General features: G+C 49.2%; 1 protein-coding gene across 3 annotated transcripts; it reads right to left on the bottom strand.

Moving 5' to 3' along the window:
• Positions 1 to 328: 328 nt before the first annotated feature.
• Positions 329 to 9,955, bottom strand: PLEKHO1 (pleckstrin homology domain containing O1). 3 transcript variants are annotated; one of them, XM_086392381.1, is made up of 6 exons: positions 9,710 to 9,955; positions 8,397 to 8,543; positions 3,877 to 4,017; positions 2,960 to 3,064; positions 2,484 to 2,585; positions 329 to 1,145 (listed from the first exon to the last, which is right to left on the bottom strand). In XM_086392381.1, exons 5-6 carry the CDS (start codon positions 2,490 to 2,492, stop codon positions 441 to 443), a joined length of 714 nt encoding a protein of 237 aa, XP_086248507.1. In that variant the 5' UTR covers positions 2,493 to 2,585; positions 2,960 to 3,064; positions 3,877 to 4,017; positions 8,397 to 8,543; positions 9,710 to 9,955; the 3' UTR covers positions 329 to 440. The 3 variants fall into 3 exon arrangements, with proteins under 3 accessions (XP_086248507.1, XP_086248508.1, XP_086248506.1); XM_086392382.1 differs by lacking the exon at positions 9,710 to 9,955 and adding an exon at positions 9,230 to 9,423 and having other exon boundaries at positions 2,960 to 3,114; XM_086392380.1 differs by lacking the exon at positions 9,710 to 9,955 and adding an exon at positions 9,230 to 9,423.
• Between the last annotated feature and the right edge of the window lie 4,083 nt (positions 9,956 to 14,038).

Raw genomic sequence — 14,038 nt, 5'->3', positions numbered from 1 at the left:
GAGCAGCTGAAATTTCACCCTCAGACTGAAAACTTGGAATGGGACATGAGAGGCCCCCTCCCCTCCCCCTCTAAACTTAGGCGCCAAACACATGGTTGGGAGCAGCAGGTTATTCCTCACCACACCTCAGAGGGTGTGTGTGGGTCAAATGGCCAAACGGAGCCTTCATGACCCTCTCTTCATCCAGGTGAAAGCTTCTTAATATTGCTGTAGGGTTCACCTGCTCCTCATACCTGAGGCTTTAGGGCTCAGAGACAGAGGGGAAGGAAGGAAAGGAGGTTGGGAAATGAGGGCTGTAGGAGGGTCAGGCAGCAGCAAGAGCAACAAATTCGATTGTGTTTTTCTTTTTTGACTGAGGTAAATAAAAAAGCTTTTATCCTGCAACACTTGGAGATAAGAATCTGTCCACCCCCACGAGTTCCAGACTCTGGCACCGGCCTTCACATCAGGCTCTTCCGGTACTGACTGTGCTGGGTGGTCTGTCTGAGGTGGGAGTCAGGGGTCTGCAGGTCCATCTGTCTGTACAGGTCCCTCAGCTCCCTGACCTCCTGCAGCACCCTCTTCGCTTGGCTCCAATTCGATGATGCCTCTCCCAGCAGCCGCTCCGTCTCCAGCAGCAGCTGCTCTGACTCAGAATCGGGAGGAGACCGAGGGGGCTCCTTGGCCTTTCGCTTCCCATCTCCCAGTCCCTGAACCTCTGCCAGCAGCTCCTGAGTCTTCTCCAGTTTCCTGGCTACCAGGTCCTGGATCCGGGACAGCTGCCCCGGGGCGTGTGGGATGGGGGTTGGGGAGTCCTCGGCCCGTCGTTGGAGGGTGTGGGCTGGCACAGCGTCCCGCTGAGACAAGATCTCCTCCAGGGAGGCACAACGGCTTTTTTCTGTGGCGGTCAACTTCTTGGGTGCCTGTGGGGTGTAGGTGGCCCCTTTGTCTGGCTTTTCCCAAAGTCGGGGAAGGCCACTTGCCCGGTCCGAGGAGGGCTGAATACGGTCTGAGTCTGCTCTCCGCCGGCTGCCTGCTAGCTGGGCCACAGACTTATCCAGGTCGACCCGGAAGCTCTCAGCACAGGAGGTTGGCTCCTCAGGGGAAGGGTCTTCCTCCTGGATCAGGTCCAAAGTCAGCATCCCATCCGAGGTAGAGGTTGAAGCCTGGAGAGGGAGAGGGCAGGAAGGAAGGGGGTAGACTGTCATCCATGGGCATTTCAGGACTGACTGCCTGAGAGAGAAGCAAGCTGTGGTCATTTCCCTCCTCAATGTGCCTTCCCTGAATGAGAAGTCCCCACTCCTGACAGAGCCCTCTGACTTTGTTTGCTCTTTCTTATTCCTTTGATGGTGATTTGAACTTAATTCTTTCATTCTTCTGTGATTTAAAGTAATTTCTCTGGTTGCCCATATTTTCCACTTTACCACGCGCTTCCCCTTACAGTGTCTTCTCCTTCCGTGTTGTGGACTCGCAGCATCAACTGGGTCTGACACACACAGGATGCCTTGCATGGCAGGGCAACTTTTCTTCTCTTCTGTATCCTCTGAGCCACACATCTCAACCCCCTCTGCTATTTGGACCTCAGAACCCCTTGCCTTTAGATAAAACTTGTTCTATTTCCAGAATACTGTAATTTTTTACAGGGTAAAATACTGTAATTTTTTAAAAGATAAAAAAGTAATACTTTAAAAAAGTTATTCAACACCTCACATGTATTGATACACATGTTATTTCAATCATTCCTCACAGCAGCCCTTCACATGGGCACGATTACGCCCCACTTTACAGCTGGAGGTGGGCAGCTTCAGCAAAGCTGATTCCAACCCAGCTTTGTCTGATTGCAAAGCCCTCACTCTTTCTACTATACCTGAGTGCCTCATTCCCTAGAGACTTTGAGCTCGGACAAGTGAAAGAAAATCCTTGCTCCCCTAAATGCCTGCAATATGTAATGCTCTTACCTGTCAGGATAGCTAGCCACCAGACATCAGTTTACATTGCCTTGTAGTATTCATCTCTTCTATTTCTCACTTTCCTTGTGAGTGTATCTCATTCTCCTCAAAGGACGCTAAATCTATTAGGCATCCGTGTGTGCTAAGTCGCTTCAGTCATGTCTGAATCTTTGCGACCCCATGGACTGTAGCCGTGCAGGCTCCTCTGTCCATGGGATTCTCCAGGCAAGAATACTGGAGTGGGCTGCCATACCCTCCTCCAGGGGATCTTCCAGACCCAGGTATCAAACCCGTATCTTCTGCATTGGCAGGTGGGTTCCTTACCACTAGGACCAACTGGAAGCCCTTATTGAGGGCACATCTTTCAAATTCACAGTAGGTACTAAATATTTTTGGTTTGGAAGAATCGAGAAAGGGAACAGGGTGAAGGGACTTTCCTAGCTTTTGACCTTGGTACACAAATGCTTCTGGTGGGCTAAGATACAGTCCCGTCTGAGATGAACTGACATGGAGTTAGCCCTTCAGCAATTTTTACTTTCTAATAGTCTTACATACCACAGCCATTAGGTGTCCCCGAGTCGGAGGGCGGCGGGAGTGCTGGATTTTTGCCCTGTCTCGAGTCGGGTGGGCGAGATAGCTGTCCTCCTCAACAGTGACCTGAAGAGACGAACTGTGAGTCATGGGTGCTATTCAGAGACTCCTAGTCCCAGACCAGCTTCCCCTGAGGCCTGAACACGCCTGGCCTGGGAAATAACCCCCAGCTCAGGAACTGCTCCTGAGCAAATCCAAGGGCAAGGATTTATGGGACATGAAGGGGCTTCTTAGGCTTGCTCATGCGTCAGAAAGCGGGGAAACAGGAGCTGGCAGAAAAGACTTGGAAGCTAGGAGGAGAGCAGGGCTTTCCAAAGGAGATAATGCAGCGGAGCTGGTGGGGGGGGCAGCAAACGGCCCGCGCCACCCTCTTCCCTCTGTAACGGGCCACCCAGCTCCCTGTGGCTCAGCGTCCACCTCCCCACAATTACCCCCCTAACCTCATCCAAGACGCGGTTCTTGGCTCGGGTGATGGCAGAGTTGAGGGCATTGATCCATGATTCCTTCTCTTCCGGACTCACTGCCAGGAAGATGAGGTTAGGTGCCTGTGAGAAGATTCGTGTTTCAGTCAGGGTTTTTACAGAGTTGGCCTCACCTTGACAGTGAAGAAATGAGAAGTTAAACTTCATTCTCTTAGACCCAGCTCTTGGAAGGAGAGAGATTCTACTTCTGGAGTCACCTGTAACTTAAGGAAATCATCCTCTATTCCTGAAAAATGCCCTTGCTTGGAGACTGTTTTAGAAATGACCGAGGAGGAGCTCAGAAGGGTACTGGATATTAATACAGCACTAGATAATTAGAAGAGGTTTGGTGAAGGACAGGTACTAATATAAAGATCTTTAAATGTTTGAAGAAATAGAATGTGACAGGAATGGTTCAGAATTTCAACCACCTACCATGGAACAGGGAAAAGTGGCTGCTTCCCAAGAGGGAGGTGTGTGTGTGTGTGTAAAGTGGCTGCTTACCAAGAGTGTGTGTGTGTGTCTGTGTGTGCGTAAAGTGGCTGCTTCCCAAGAGGGTGTGTGTGTGTGTAAAGTGGCTGCTTCCCAAGAGGGGTGTGTGTGTGTGTGTGTGTAAAGTGGCTGCTTCCCAAGAGGGGTGTGTGTGTGTGTATCTGACAGAGACACAGAGAGAGACGGATGATTTTTGCGGCTGGACAGTTTAAAGTCTGGCCTGCCAGGAAGGAAATGGCCACCATATTCTCAGATTAAATAATAAAAGCTGGTAGGAGAGCAGTAATTCAGGGCCTCTGAGTCAGAGAGCTGAGAGAGATCCCAAAGGGGAAGGTGTTCTCCTCTGGCCTCCACACCCCTGACCCGGTCCGCGTTCCAGGGCCAAGGTGGCAGGAGGAGCATACCGTGTTCCCAGGCTGTTTGGAGTGGGCAAGAGTGAACTTGCTATGATTCTTCTTGCTCCTGCTCTTGGATTTCCGGAGCTCTTCACACTTCTCATAGTCACTCAGGTCAAACACCTCTTGAATGTTTTTCTCATCTTTTACCTAGGGGAGGATTGGAGGTGAGGTGATAACGATTAAAATTACTTAGTCCCTTCTCCCAAATTGTTAGTTTAGACCTGTCTGAGAACCAGAAGAAGCCTGAGAAGGGATGGATGACAGGATAGGAAAAGGCTGTCCTACCCAAGGGTCACAGAGGCCTGATAGTTGGGGGGGACCCCAAGTCCTGGTTCCTTGCATAGGTTTCCATTTAAACTCCTCTCACAACTCCCCTCAGCCAAGCTACTGTTTCTAGAACCCCAGTAGGTCTCTTCATTATGACTCCTACTGTGTCCTTCAAAGGACACCATAACAGGGCTCATACTTTAATCCTACCATTCTGAAGTAAGCAGACCTGGATGGCCCTTGATTGTTCAGAGAAGATAAAGGCAGAGCCAACATTAGGGGATTTCTGGAGAGAATGGAGGGCTGCCTCCAGCCTCCCCTTTCTTACGTGTATGTTGATGCTTTCTTACCCTCATTTAGCTCCTTCCTTAAATATATTCTATTATGATGAGACTCATCTATCTCCTTCATTTCAGGAGCTTTAGCACCACAGGGTGGAGAAGGCAATGGCACCCCACTCCAGTACTCTTGCCTGGAAAATCCCATGGACGGAGGAGCCTGGTAGGCTGCAGTCCATGGGGTCGCTAAGAGTCAGACACAACTGAAGCGACTTAGCAGCAGCAGCAGCAGCACCACAGGGACAGCCACCCCTGTGTTCGGTTTGTTCAGATAGGGTGAAAAATACACCTGTAGTTACTACCACACCTTATTCCTTCCAAGGTACCATGACAACCCAATGTAGCTCCTGCAGGCTTGAGAAGCCACTGAAGTCACTCCACTGCGCTCTAGGCAAAGAGACATTTATACCCTCCCTGGAGGACTACTTGAGAAGAGTGTTCTGCTACCTCTTCCCATGATTCCAGTTTGAGCCCTTTTAGTCAGGAAGTTCCTCCTTGTGTCTGAACTGAGCCCTTCCTGCTTGTAGAATCTATCCTGCAACCGGCTCCATCCTTAGCAGCTTTATCCACCATTTGGCTCTTAACTCTCTTGCTGAATGTCTAATGAAAGACCACAACTCTGTCTATATCCTCTGACCCCACAAAGTGAGCGCCACAAAGCAAATTCCATTAAATTTCTGCCAAGGTCTGTTTTAAACCCCTCAGGGATTTTCCTCTTCTCCCCTGAGGTGTTCCCATGGCTCTGGCCCTCTGATCTGGCTTACAAGAGGAGAGAAGACTTTGTCACTGGTCCAGACGGAGGAGTCTGTGATTAGAAAACCCTTTCACCCTCTGCTACTTGCACCTGAGGTCAGAAGACCCTGGGGAATGAGCCTGTTCATGTCTTCTTGGGATGAGAGACGACAACCACCAGCACTTGTTAAAACTAAACAGACAGAAGTAGCGTCATATGTTCCTTGGATGGTATCTACCCTCCCTGACTGGAATTATTTCACAAAAGAGTCCCCACTTCACAAGTTCTGACATAGGAACTGTGAGCATGGAGGTGACTTCATCTATCTGCCTGGCTCTCTCTTCCATCCCCCAACCCATCTCTGCTCTTGTGTCTGCCCATCCTTCTGACTTGCCGCTGGACCCAGGGGACACAGGCCCATTCAGGTGAATGGCCGCTCATACACCCACCTTTGTTTGTTTCAACACGCTGTGGCTCCTCCAGGCCTCTCCCCATCCTGGCTTTGGGCTAGGAAGTGACAGGGGCCTTGAAGGATTGTGGGTGGAAGTGGACAAGATGCTGGTAAGGGGTGTCCCAGAACAATTCCCAGAAACATGGGAGCATGGATGCAGGGTGGTGCATCACTCCTCTCCCCCTCCTTCCTCAGAGCTGAGACTATCAGCAGAGGCCAGAAATCTTGGAGAGGAAAGTGCTGGGTGTGTGTATGTAGCCAGGGGAAGAGAGTTACTTGTTTCTGTTTTCCTTAGGGGAGGGGAGGGGAGGGGAGGGGAAGGGAAGGGAAGGGAGGGAAGGGAAGGGAGGTATTCTGGCTTGGACATGACTGATAAGCAGCTCTGGGGAGCAGGAGACACTGACAGAGGTCAGCCCTGCATAGGGCAGGGGTAGGAGACAGGGTAAGACAAGCAGTGAGACAGTGCCCGGGGAAGATGGACAGCTCCAGGCCCCTAGTTCCCTACTGTATTTTTTTTTCCTCCATCTAATTCATACAGTCTCATTTATAATTACCACCCAGCAAGGTCAACCCTTCCTTTCCCCTGATTCTTTGTCCTTAGGCTACAGAAAGGAATTTTTCCTATGCTTGCCAAAAAAGATGCCCTGAACTCAATTTCCTCTACCATGAGGTCTCCTGAAGGTCTAGTTTCTGTTCCTGTACATCAGCCCCATGGTCAAAAGGTGTCCTTTGACTGAGAATGAGGAGAACAGTTATTAACAACAAATACAGAAGGATTTCTTTGGTTGAGGCAGTTGCAGGAAAAAGACTGGTGCAAATTCTAAGACAGAGGGTTAGGGATTTCCTTGCATTTACATGTAAATTACAGATATTATAGTACATTTTAAAAAACTCTTTAATTCTATTGGCTCTGGAGCTTTCAGGAAGGGGACAGAATACAGCCTACATCCTTGATCAGTTTCACCTTTAGTCTAGGCCTTTGAAGCATGGAAACTGGCTGCAAAGAAGAGTAATACCAATAGGCTTGTTCCCTCTTCCTATGCCTTCCTCTACAGTGGGCAGTTGGCCCCATGACTGGTCAGATGTTCCTGACTCACAGGACACCAGACATCCTAGGCGGAAGTCATTCCATTCTTTCCCCTGTCTCAGTACCCCTTCCTCCACAAATAAGGGTCCGTCACACTCTTTCATCCCCAGACTGTTTTTTAGATTGCTACAAATAAAAAAAATGTCTTGTTCCTTCTACCCTTTCCCTGATCTCATGTTTTCCCCACTGACGTGTGGGAAGTTCTCCCCGATTGCTCACTAGAGTTTCCTGCCATTATGAAGTTCAGGGAAGACAGGAGATACACATGGACACTTGCTTTAAAAAAGAAAAAGAAAAAAAAAAAAAACACCAGAAAGTCAGCAAATTGTGGGGGGGGAAAAAAAAACTTGGGTAGGATTTGGGGTTGGGTAGAGGTGACCCTTAAAGATAAATTCTCCTGTCAAAGTGTTTTCTCACTTCACTCCAACACCAAGTTCTCAGCTTAGTGTAAACAGCAAGGTTTAAATACCCTTAAGAGGGATCTCTTTGGCCCTGGCATAGCTTAGTTCTTTCTTAGCTGCTTCGGTAGATGTTCTGTTCAAGATGAATACTTTCTCCAGGACTGCGTGTGTGTCTTGTTTCAATACCATAAAAGGATTTATTTACCTAAATATAGTCTAAGCAGAAAGCAGAAGAGGTTAGAACTCAGGGAGGACTTCCCAGTTAGCCCCTGGTGAGGGAACTCACCCTCACCAGGCAGGGGAGGGCCATCCTACCAGGGGAACTCAGGACAGTCTCCTAGGCAATGCTGACATAGTCACAGAGATAGGGATTGGAATGACTTCTAACCCACGGAGGGGCAATTTCAGTTTCTCCACATTCCTGTGTTATTGAGTCCAAGAATTAGGGATAAAACAGAGAAGAGTTTGGATTCAATATGTGGTCTCAGGTTCTGACCCAACGTGGACTGTTTTCATTTTAACTATAGACCCAAAGACACAGAGACATGCAGGGGTTCAAAACTCCACTCTCCCTTCTGATATAATTGGTGGGGGGTGTTGGATAGGAAGGAATGGAGAATGAGTTCCTTGCTTCTTTGTTTTTAAGTGGAGTGGGGGTGGGGAACAGAGAACATGTTAATTAAGGACACTGGCTTCAAGAGAAATAACTGCCACTTAGAAATACTCTACCTGAGGTTACGTGAGACTGCCTCTGGATGGTATGTGTGTTTTCTGTGATTTGGAGCAGCTGTACTACTGATATGACTTGCATATGTCTCTGTGAGAGACAGGAAAGGGGAGGCTAGCTGGGCTGGCGGGGCAGGAAGGAGGGAAGAATAAGCTGAACAGGGTGTTTCAGCAGCAACAGCAAAGAAAAAAGAATCCTACGGTCAGCTTGAGGCCAGGATAGGGGACAGTAGGGGACACTTAAGAGTTTTGGGGACATCTTGGGAGGGAGTTATTTTCAGAAAGGTATTTTCAAAGGAAAATCTTTAAATAAGATGCAACTTCTAACTCGGGTCTTCTCACTGAAGGGCGACCTTTCTCTGCAGATAAGATGGGGGTAGAGACCAACCGGACCGCTGAACTCGCTTTCGGAACAAAATGAGGAGTGAGGTAAGGGGGAGACGAGAAGTACATATAAGACCCCTTCGGAGAGAACAGGCCAGGACTATGAGAAAACTGGGTAGTTCTCGGCAAGGGCACCTACCTCCTTTTCAGAGATGTAGAGCTGGTCCCCTTTCAGCACCACGTAGCGGTTTTTCCAAATCTCCCTGAAAATCCCTTTCCCGCAGAATTTCCGGACCCAGCCGACCTTCTCAGGCGGTGCACACTGATGGTTTCCATCCTGAGGCCCCTGCCCCCGAGAGTCAGATGAGAATCGCACGGTTAGGTGGTTGCAGCTTTTTCCTCCTCGCGTTCCGTCCCCCGCGCCCTCCCGAGTCCCCGGTCCCCTCCCCGCGTCCGCCCCGCCGTAGCTGGAGTCGGGGAGCCCCGCGTTTGCTCCCCACTTCTTCAAAGCCTTTCACTCCAAGGAACTCGCGTCCCTATCGCTCCCCTCCCCCGTCTTCCAAATAAACAACTGGAATTGCCCGTGCCAGGGGTGAGGGCCGGGCTGGAGCCGAGGGGTGGCCTTCGGGGCTCCGCCGGGTCCCCCGCCCCCTCCCCCAGCTCCCCTCCACGCCGCGCCGGGTTTTACGGCATTTTATTTCTCATTGTCTTCTCGCCGCTGCAGAGCTTGGTGCCAGCGGCCAGCGGCCGCCCGCCGCCCGGGGAAGGCGAGGCCGGGGGTCGGGGCAGAAACTCAGCCAAGTTAACCCCCGGCCCAAGTAAACAAACAAAAGCCCCCGCGGTTCCTCGTCGCGGGCCCGGCGCACCGAGGCCGAAGCTAAGGGGACCGGAGACCAGGCCGGGCGGGGTGGTCGGCCCGGGGCTAGCGCGGGGTGTCCCCGGCCCCCAAGCCGGTCGCCCGCGGGTCCGACGGGGCCGGGGTCCTCGGGGCACAAAGTCAGCGGCGGCCACGGGGCGGGCGGACGTACTCACCCTCTTGGTGGAATTGTTCTTCTTCATCATTCCGGGCTGCCGGGCGGGCGCCGAGGGGCGGCCCCGCGTCGGGGGCCGAGGCCGCTTCCAGGGGGCTCCTGCCCACGGGGAGGGTGCGCAGAGGCCCCCGGCGCCGCCGCCGCTCCTCCCTCCCTCTCCCGGACTCTCCCCTTCTTTGTAGCTCCGGTTACACTAAAGGCCGGCCTCCCTCGCGCTCGCACACACACGCACGCCTGCTCCCCGCCCCTCGGCGCCCTCCATCCCGGCGCCCACGCGGCCCGGTCCCCCGAGCGCGCCCCCGCCGCCCGCCAGCCCGGCCCGGCCCGGCCGCTCCCCCGGCCCGGCGCGATGTGGGCGGCCCAGCCCGAGCCCTGCAGCTCCATCCACACGCCCGCTGACGTTGCGAGTTCAGAATAAAGGGCGAATCGCCGAGCCGGAGAGAGTGTGCTCCCCCCACACCCTCCTTTGTTTCTGACTCACTGAGGGTGAAGAAGACAGACCTACACCCCGCCGGGGAACGGCGTCTGGGGCGGCGGGGGCACCCAGACTCGCACTGACGGCCGGAGCGAGAGGTGGAGCCTGAGAAGACCGCCCGGGCCGACCTGCCAAGGGAGCCGGCAGGGGCCGATGGAGCGGGCGATGGAGAGACAGGCAGGTTCATAGAGACCGGCGATAACCTAGATCGAGATCTTCTCCCTCCCAAACCCCAAACAAAAACAAGAGCGTGAGCTGGGAGGGCGTGTTACCCAGGACTGGCATCCGGAATTCACACGTCCTAGGTGGTGGAGTAGTGGTCTGGGCAGGTCAACTGTTGGGGAAAAGTTTTATGCTTCGGAGGGTACCGATGTGTGGGGGCTCTCCGCTGAAGAACTTAATATTAATACACATTTCTTCCAGTTTACAAATTATTAGGCCTTATTTGAGCCTCGGGAGAATCACCCTATGTATGAGGTAGATATTATGATCTCCGTTGCATAGAGAGAAAAGTGAGATACAGAATTTGCAGACACATTGTAAGTACTGGAAGGAATAGAATTCTTGTCTCCAAAGCCCTGATCTGTTAGACCAAGTGGCTTTTTTTATAAGCACCAGGTAAGGCTTAAACATCCTGCTATCTGGTGTCTCTCCCTAGTGCACTGACGTGTAAAAATTCTACCCTGTCTACCACAATGCCCAGAGGAGGCCCTGGCTGGAGGAAACTGCTGATCACTCCTAAGCCGAATCTGCCTCCGAGCCCACACACCAACATCTTGGTGACTTCCTTTTTCCCCTCAGTACACATTTAATGGGAAGAGGAGAGGGAACCTAGTTTGGGTACTGGTTTCATCACTGCTCTGTGGCCTTTGGTCAAGTCACTGAATTTCTCTGGGCCTCAGTTCCTCTGTAGGAACTGACTGCCAGTTCCACCAATAGGAAAGATAAGGGAATACATGAGATGACCCATGAAAGTCCTTTCAAAATACAGTATTGCCCTCTAGGGCTAATTACTAAATAATAATGAGCTAACGAACACACTGCCTGGCATATGGCAGGCACACAGAAACTTCCAAATGAATAAAAATCCCTGGCACAGAGGAGCAGAGGAAAGGAAGAACCTCTTTTTCGGAGCTGTCTCAAGGTTAAAAAAAATGTTGGTCAAATTGAGGAGTGAAGTGGTCTTGGCTTTCTCTGGTATCTGTCAAATGAAGGAGGGGGTCTTCTCTTTTTTTTTTTTTCCAGCTCCTCCTTTCTCCCTAATCCAACAATATTCCTCTTAACCTCTTCTCATTTACATACTAATTTATTCCTCTATTTTAGACTGATATAGAAATGTATCCTTTCAAAACGCTCCCATATATAGTTTCTTTAAATCTTTAGTGCCACCTTGTGAGGTATAAATATTATTTCCACTTGGAAATGAAGAATAAATATTATTCCCCCTTGGAAAATGAGGAAACAGGGCATGGCACGTCAACCGACTTGCCCGAGTTAACACAGCAAGTTACTGGCTAACTAGATTAGAATCCAGGTTTTCTGACTCCACAAAGCCTAACACATACACAGTCCCCTTCTCACCATCTCTGTTTTCCACTCTTTGTGGCAAATAGAAGGGGGAAAAGTGGAAGCAATGACATTTTATTTTGGGGGGCTCCAAAATCACTGTGGAAAGTTGACTGCAGCCATGAAATTAAAAGATGCTTGCTTCTTGGAAGGAAAGCTATGACAAACCTAGGTAGCATATTAAAAAGTAGAGACATCACTTTGGCAGCAAAGGTGTGTATAGTCAAAACTATGGTGTTTCCAGTAGTCATGTACAGATGTGAGAACTGGACCATAAAGAAGGCTGAGTGCTGAAGAACTGATGCTTTCAAATTGTGGTGCTGAAGAAGACTCTTGAGGGTCCCTTGGACGGCAAGGAGATCAAACCAGTCAATCCTATGGGAAGTCAACCATGAGTATTCACGGGAAGGACCAATGGTGAAGCTCTAATGTTTGGGCCATCTGATGCAAAGAGCCAACTCATTGGAAAAGACCCTGATGCTGGGAAAGATTGAGGGCAAGAGGAATAGGAGGTGACAGAGTATAAGATGGTTAGATAGCATCACCAACTCAATGGACATGAATTTGGGCAAACCCCTGGAGACAGTGAAGGATAGAGGAGCCTGGAGTGCTGCAGTCCATGGGGTTGTAAAGAGTCAGACAGAACTTACTGAACAACAACAACTATTTAAAAGTGATTTAAAAAAGAATGAGAAAACCCAAGGTATCTTCATAAGTGAGGAAGGAAAATGTCCCAATATACTAGTGAGAAAACTACCCTGCTTGATGTTTTGAAAGCTTGCTGGCCCAGGGAGACAGGAGTCGTTTGGACTTTTAAGTAGGTTCTTGTTTATGGGGAAAAAAAAATTAATTCATGACCTGCCTCATCTTCCTTTAGTCAGCAAATACTTGAGTACATCCTGCATGCAAGTTACTAGAGTCTGCTGTGGTGTGTCGGCAAGGAGCTGGAGCTTTGTGGAACATCAGGCAGGGGGACTGCTAAAATATCCAAACTCTCCTAAGTAATTTTCAGATTCCAGAACAGATGCTTGTGGGCTGGAGAACCTTCCCTGTCTATTTGCTCCTGAAGCTGTTACATAAATTTCTGGCTTTTCTTTCTTCATTAACCTGTACGGCTACACTCCCTCGTGTTATCATCCTGCCCTACCCTCCCTCGCTTGTCTGCTTTTGTCCAGTTCCTCATCCCTCTTTCCCTAAGCCACGCTCCTCCCCTGGCCTGTTCTTTAGGCTTTACTTCTCTCCACCAGGCGAACCACGTTGTGGCACCTGAATTGGGATCTATGAACTGGGACTGTTTCCAAAGACCAATCTTTAAGTAAGAAATCTCAGGGTAGGAACTTATGGGTTCTTTTTCTCATTTTCATAGCACAGTCTCCTCAGTGAGCTTGACACTACCACACACACAAACCACAAAAATAACTCAAAATACCCCAATTTCCTTCTTTGGTGGAGATAAGATACTGGGGGTACTTATGGTGGGTTACTTCCCTAACTGCACTGCCATGGTAAGACCCAACTGTCAGTAGCTTTGTTCTTAAATTGGCTACTTTATAAGTAACTTCACTTAAAAGAGGAAGAAGGGAGCCATTAGTGGTAAGGATTGTGAATTGCTGCCTGCACATTCACAGGCCAGAAACTGTTAGCCAAACAGTTGTTTAGCTAAATTCAAGCATCTTCGCTTTTGTAGAATGAATGGGACTTAGAGGTTTTGACTAGGGCATTTCAATCTCCTAGAAGGGAGGTCATTAAAAGCATATGAGACCTTAATTAAAATGTTTTTAGAGATTTCTCCAGCAGTCCAGTGGTTAAGTCTCCAAGCTTCCAATGCAGGAAGCACAGGTTTGATTCCTGGTCCCAGAACTAAGATCCCACATGCCATGTGATGTGGCCAAAAGAGTTTTTTTTTTTTTTTTTATGATGTTTTTAAAGGGAAAAAAAGAAAGGGCCAGTAATAATATTATCAGCTCTATAAATCTTAAATAAAAATATGAATCTTTGATCCTTAATAAATGAAGAAATGCCATCTTCTGGTATAAAACACCTTGAAGGTAGGGCTCATTTCTTAAGACTTTAAAATTTTCCCCTTTTTTTGGCTGTACCTTGAGGCATGTGTGTGGGATCTTAGTTCCCTGACCAGGGCCCCCTGGAGTGGAAGCACAGAGGCTTAACCACTGACTGGACTGCCAGGGAAGTCCCTAGAATTTTTTTTTTTTTATTACTTATTTTAATTGGAGGGTAATTACTTTACAATATTGTGGTGGTTTTTGCCATACATCGACATGAATCAGCCATGGGTGCACATGTGTCCCTAGACTTAATATTGCTAGCTGAGCAGGCACGATGGAAGCAGGTGAATAATGAAGAGAACGATATTAGAAAAGTGTTCTTATTCCAGAGTTATCTTGCCAAGAGAAAGGCAAGCACAGGTAATCCTGTTTGGAAAAAGGAGGTTTCTATTTGAAAAAACTATGTAACTTGTAAAATGCTGCATTTAAAACTTGTCTCCCCTAGCCTTAAAAGTAAGGCTGCCTTACTTTTTTTTTATTATTTAAAAATAAAAGAGAACAGAACTTATTAGATCTTAGCCCTTAGCTGTAATATGGACAAAAGCCTTAGGGGCTTCTCATGAGTGTATGGTGAAACAATGGCCGAGAGCTGAGAGGAGAAGGGGGAGATGGGTCCAATGACCCTTAGGCTCTTCCCTCCTACTTCTTAAACTGCTGATTAATGTAGTGGGAGGATGACAGAAATTCAGTCATTTTGTGTAGT

Source organism: Bos grunniens, chromosome 3 (genome assembly GCF_055505025.1).
Source record: "Bos grunniens cultivar Pamir isolate PY7600 chromosome 3, Bosgru_T2T1.0, whole genome shotgun sequence".
NCBI lineage: Eukaryota > Metazoa > Chordata > Mammalia > Artiodactyla > Bovidae > Bos > Bos grunniens.
Note: the sequence above shows the minus strand (reverse complement) of the source record. Positions and strands in the feature narration are given on the sequence as shown.

Bases quoted from the DNA above. Each gene is read 5' to 3' on its own strand.
- PLEKHO1 (XM_086392380.1), bottom strand. From the start codon at position 9,259: ATGATGAAGAAGAACAATTCCACCAAGAGG. The intron at 3,065-3,876 runs GTATGCTCCTCC...ATCTTCTCACAG, and splicing joins CCAAACAGCCTGGGAACACG to GCACCTAACCTCATCTTCCT. The intron at 2,586-2,959 runs GTTAGGGGGGTA...TCGTCTCTTCAG, and splicing joins AGAACCGCGTCTTGGATGAG to GTCACTGTTGAGGAGGACAG.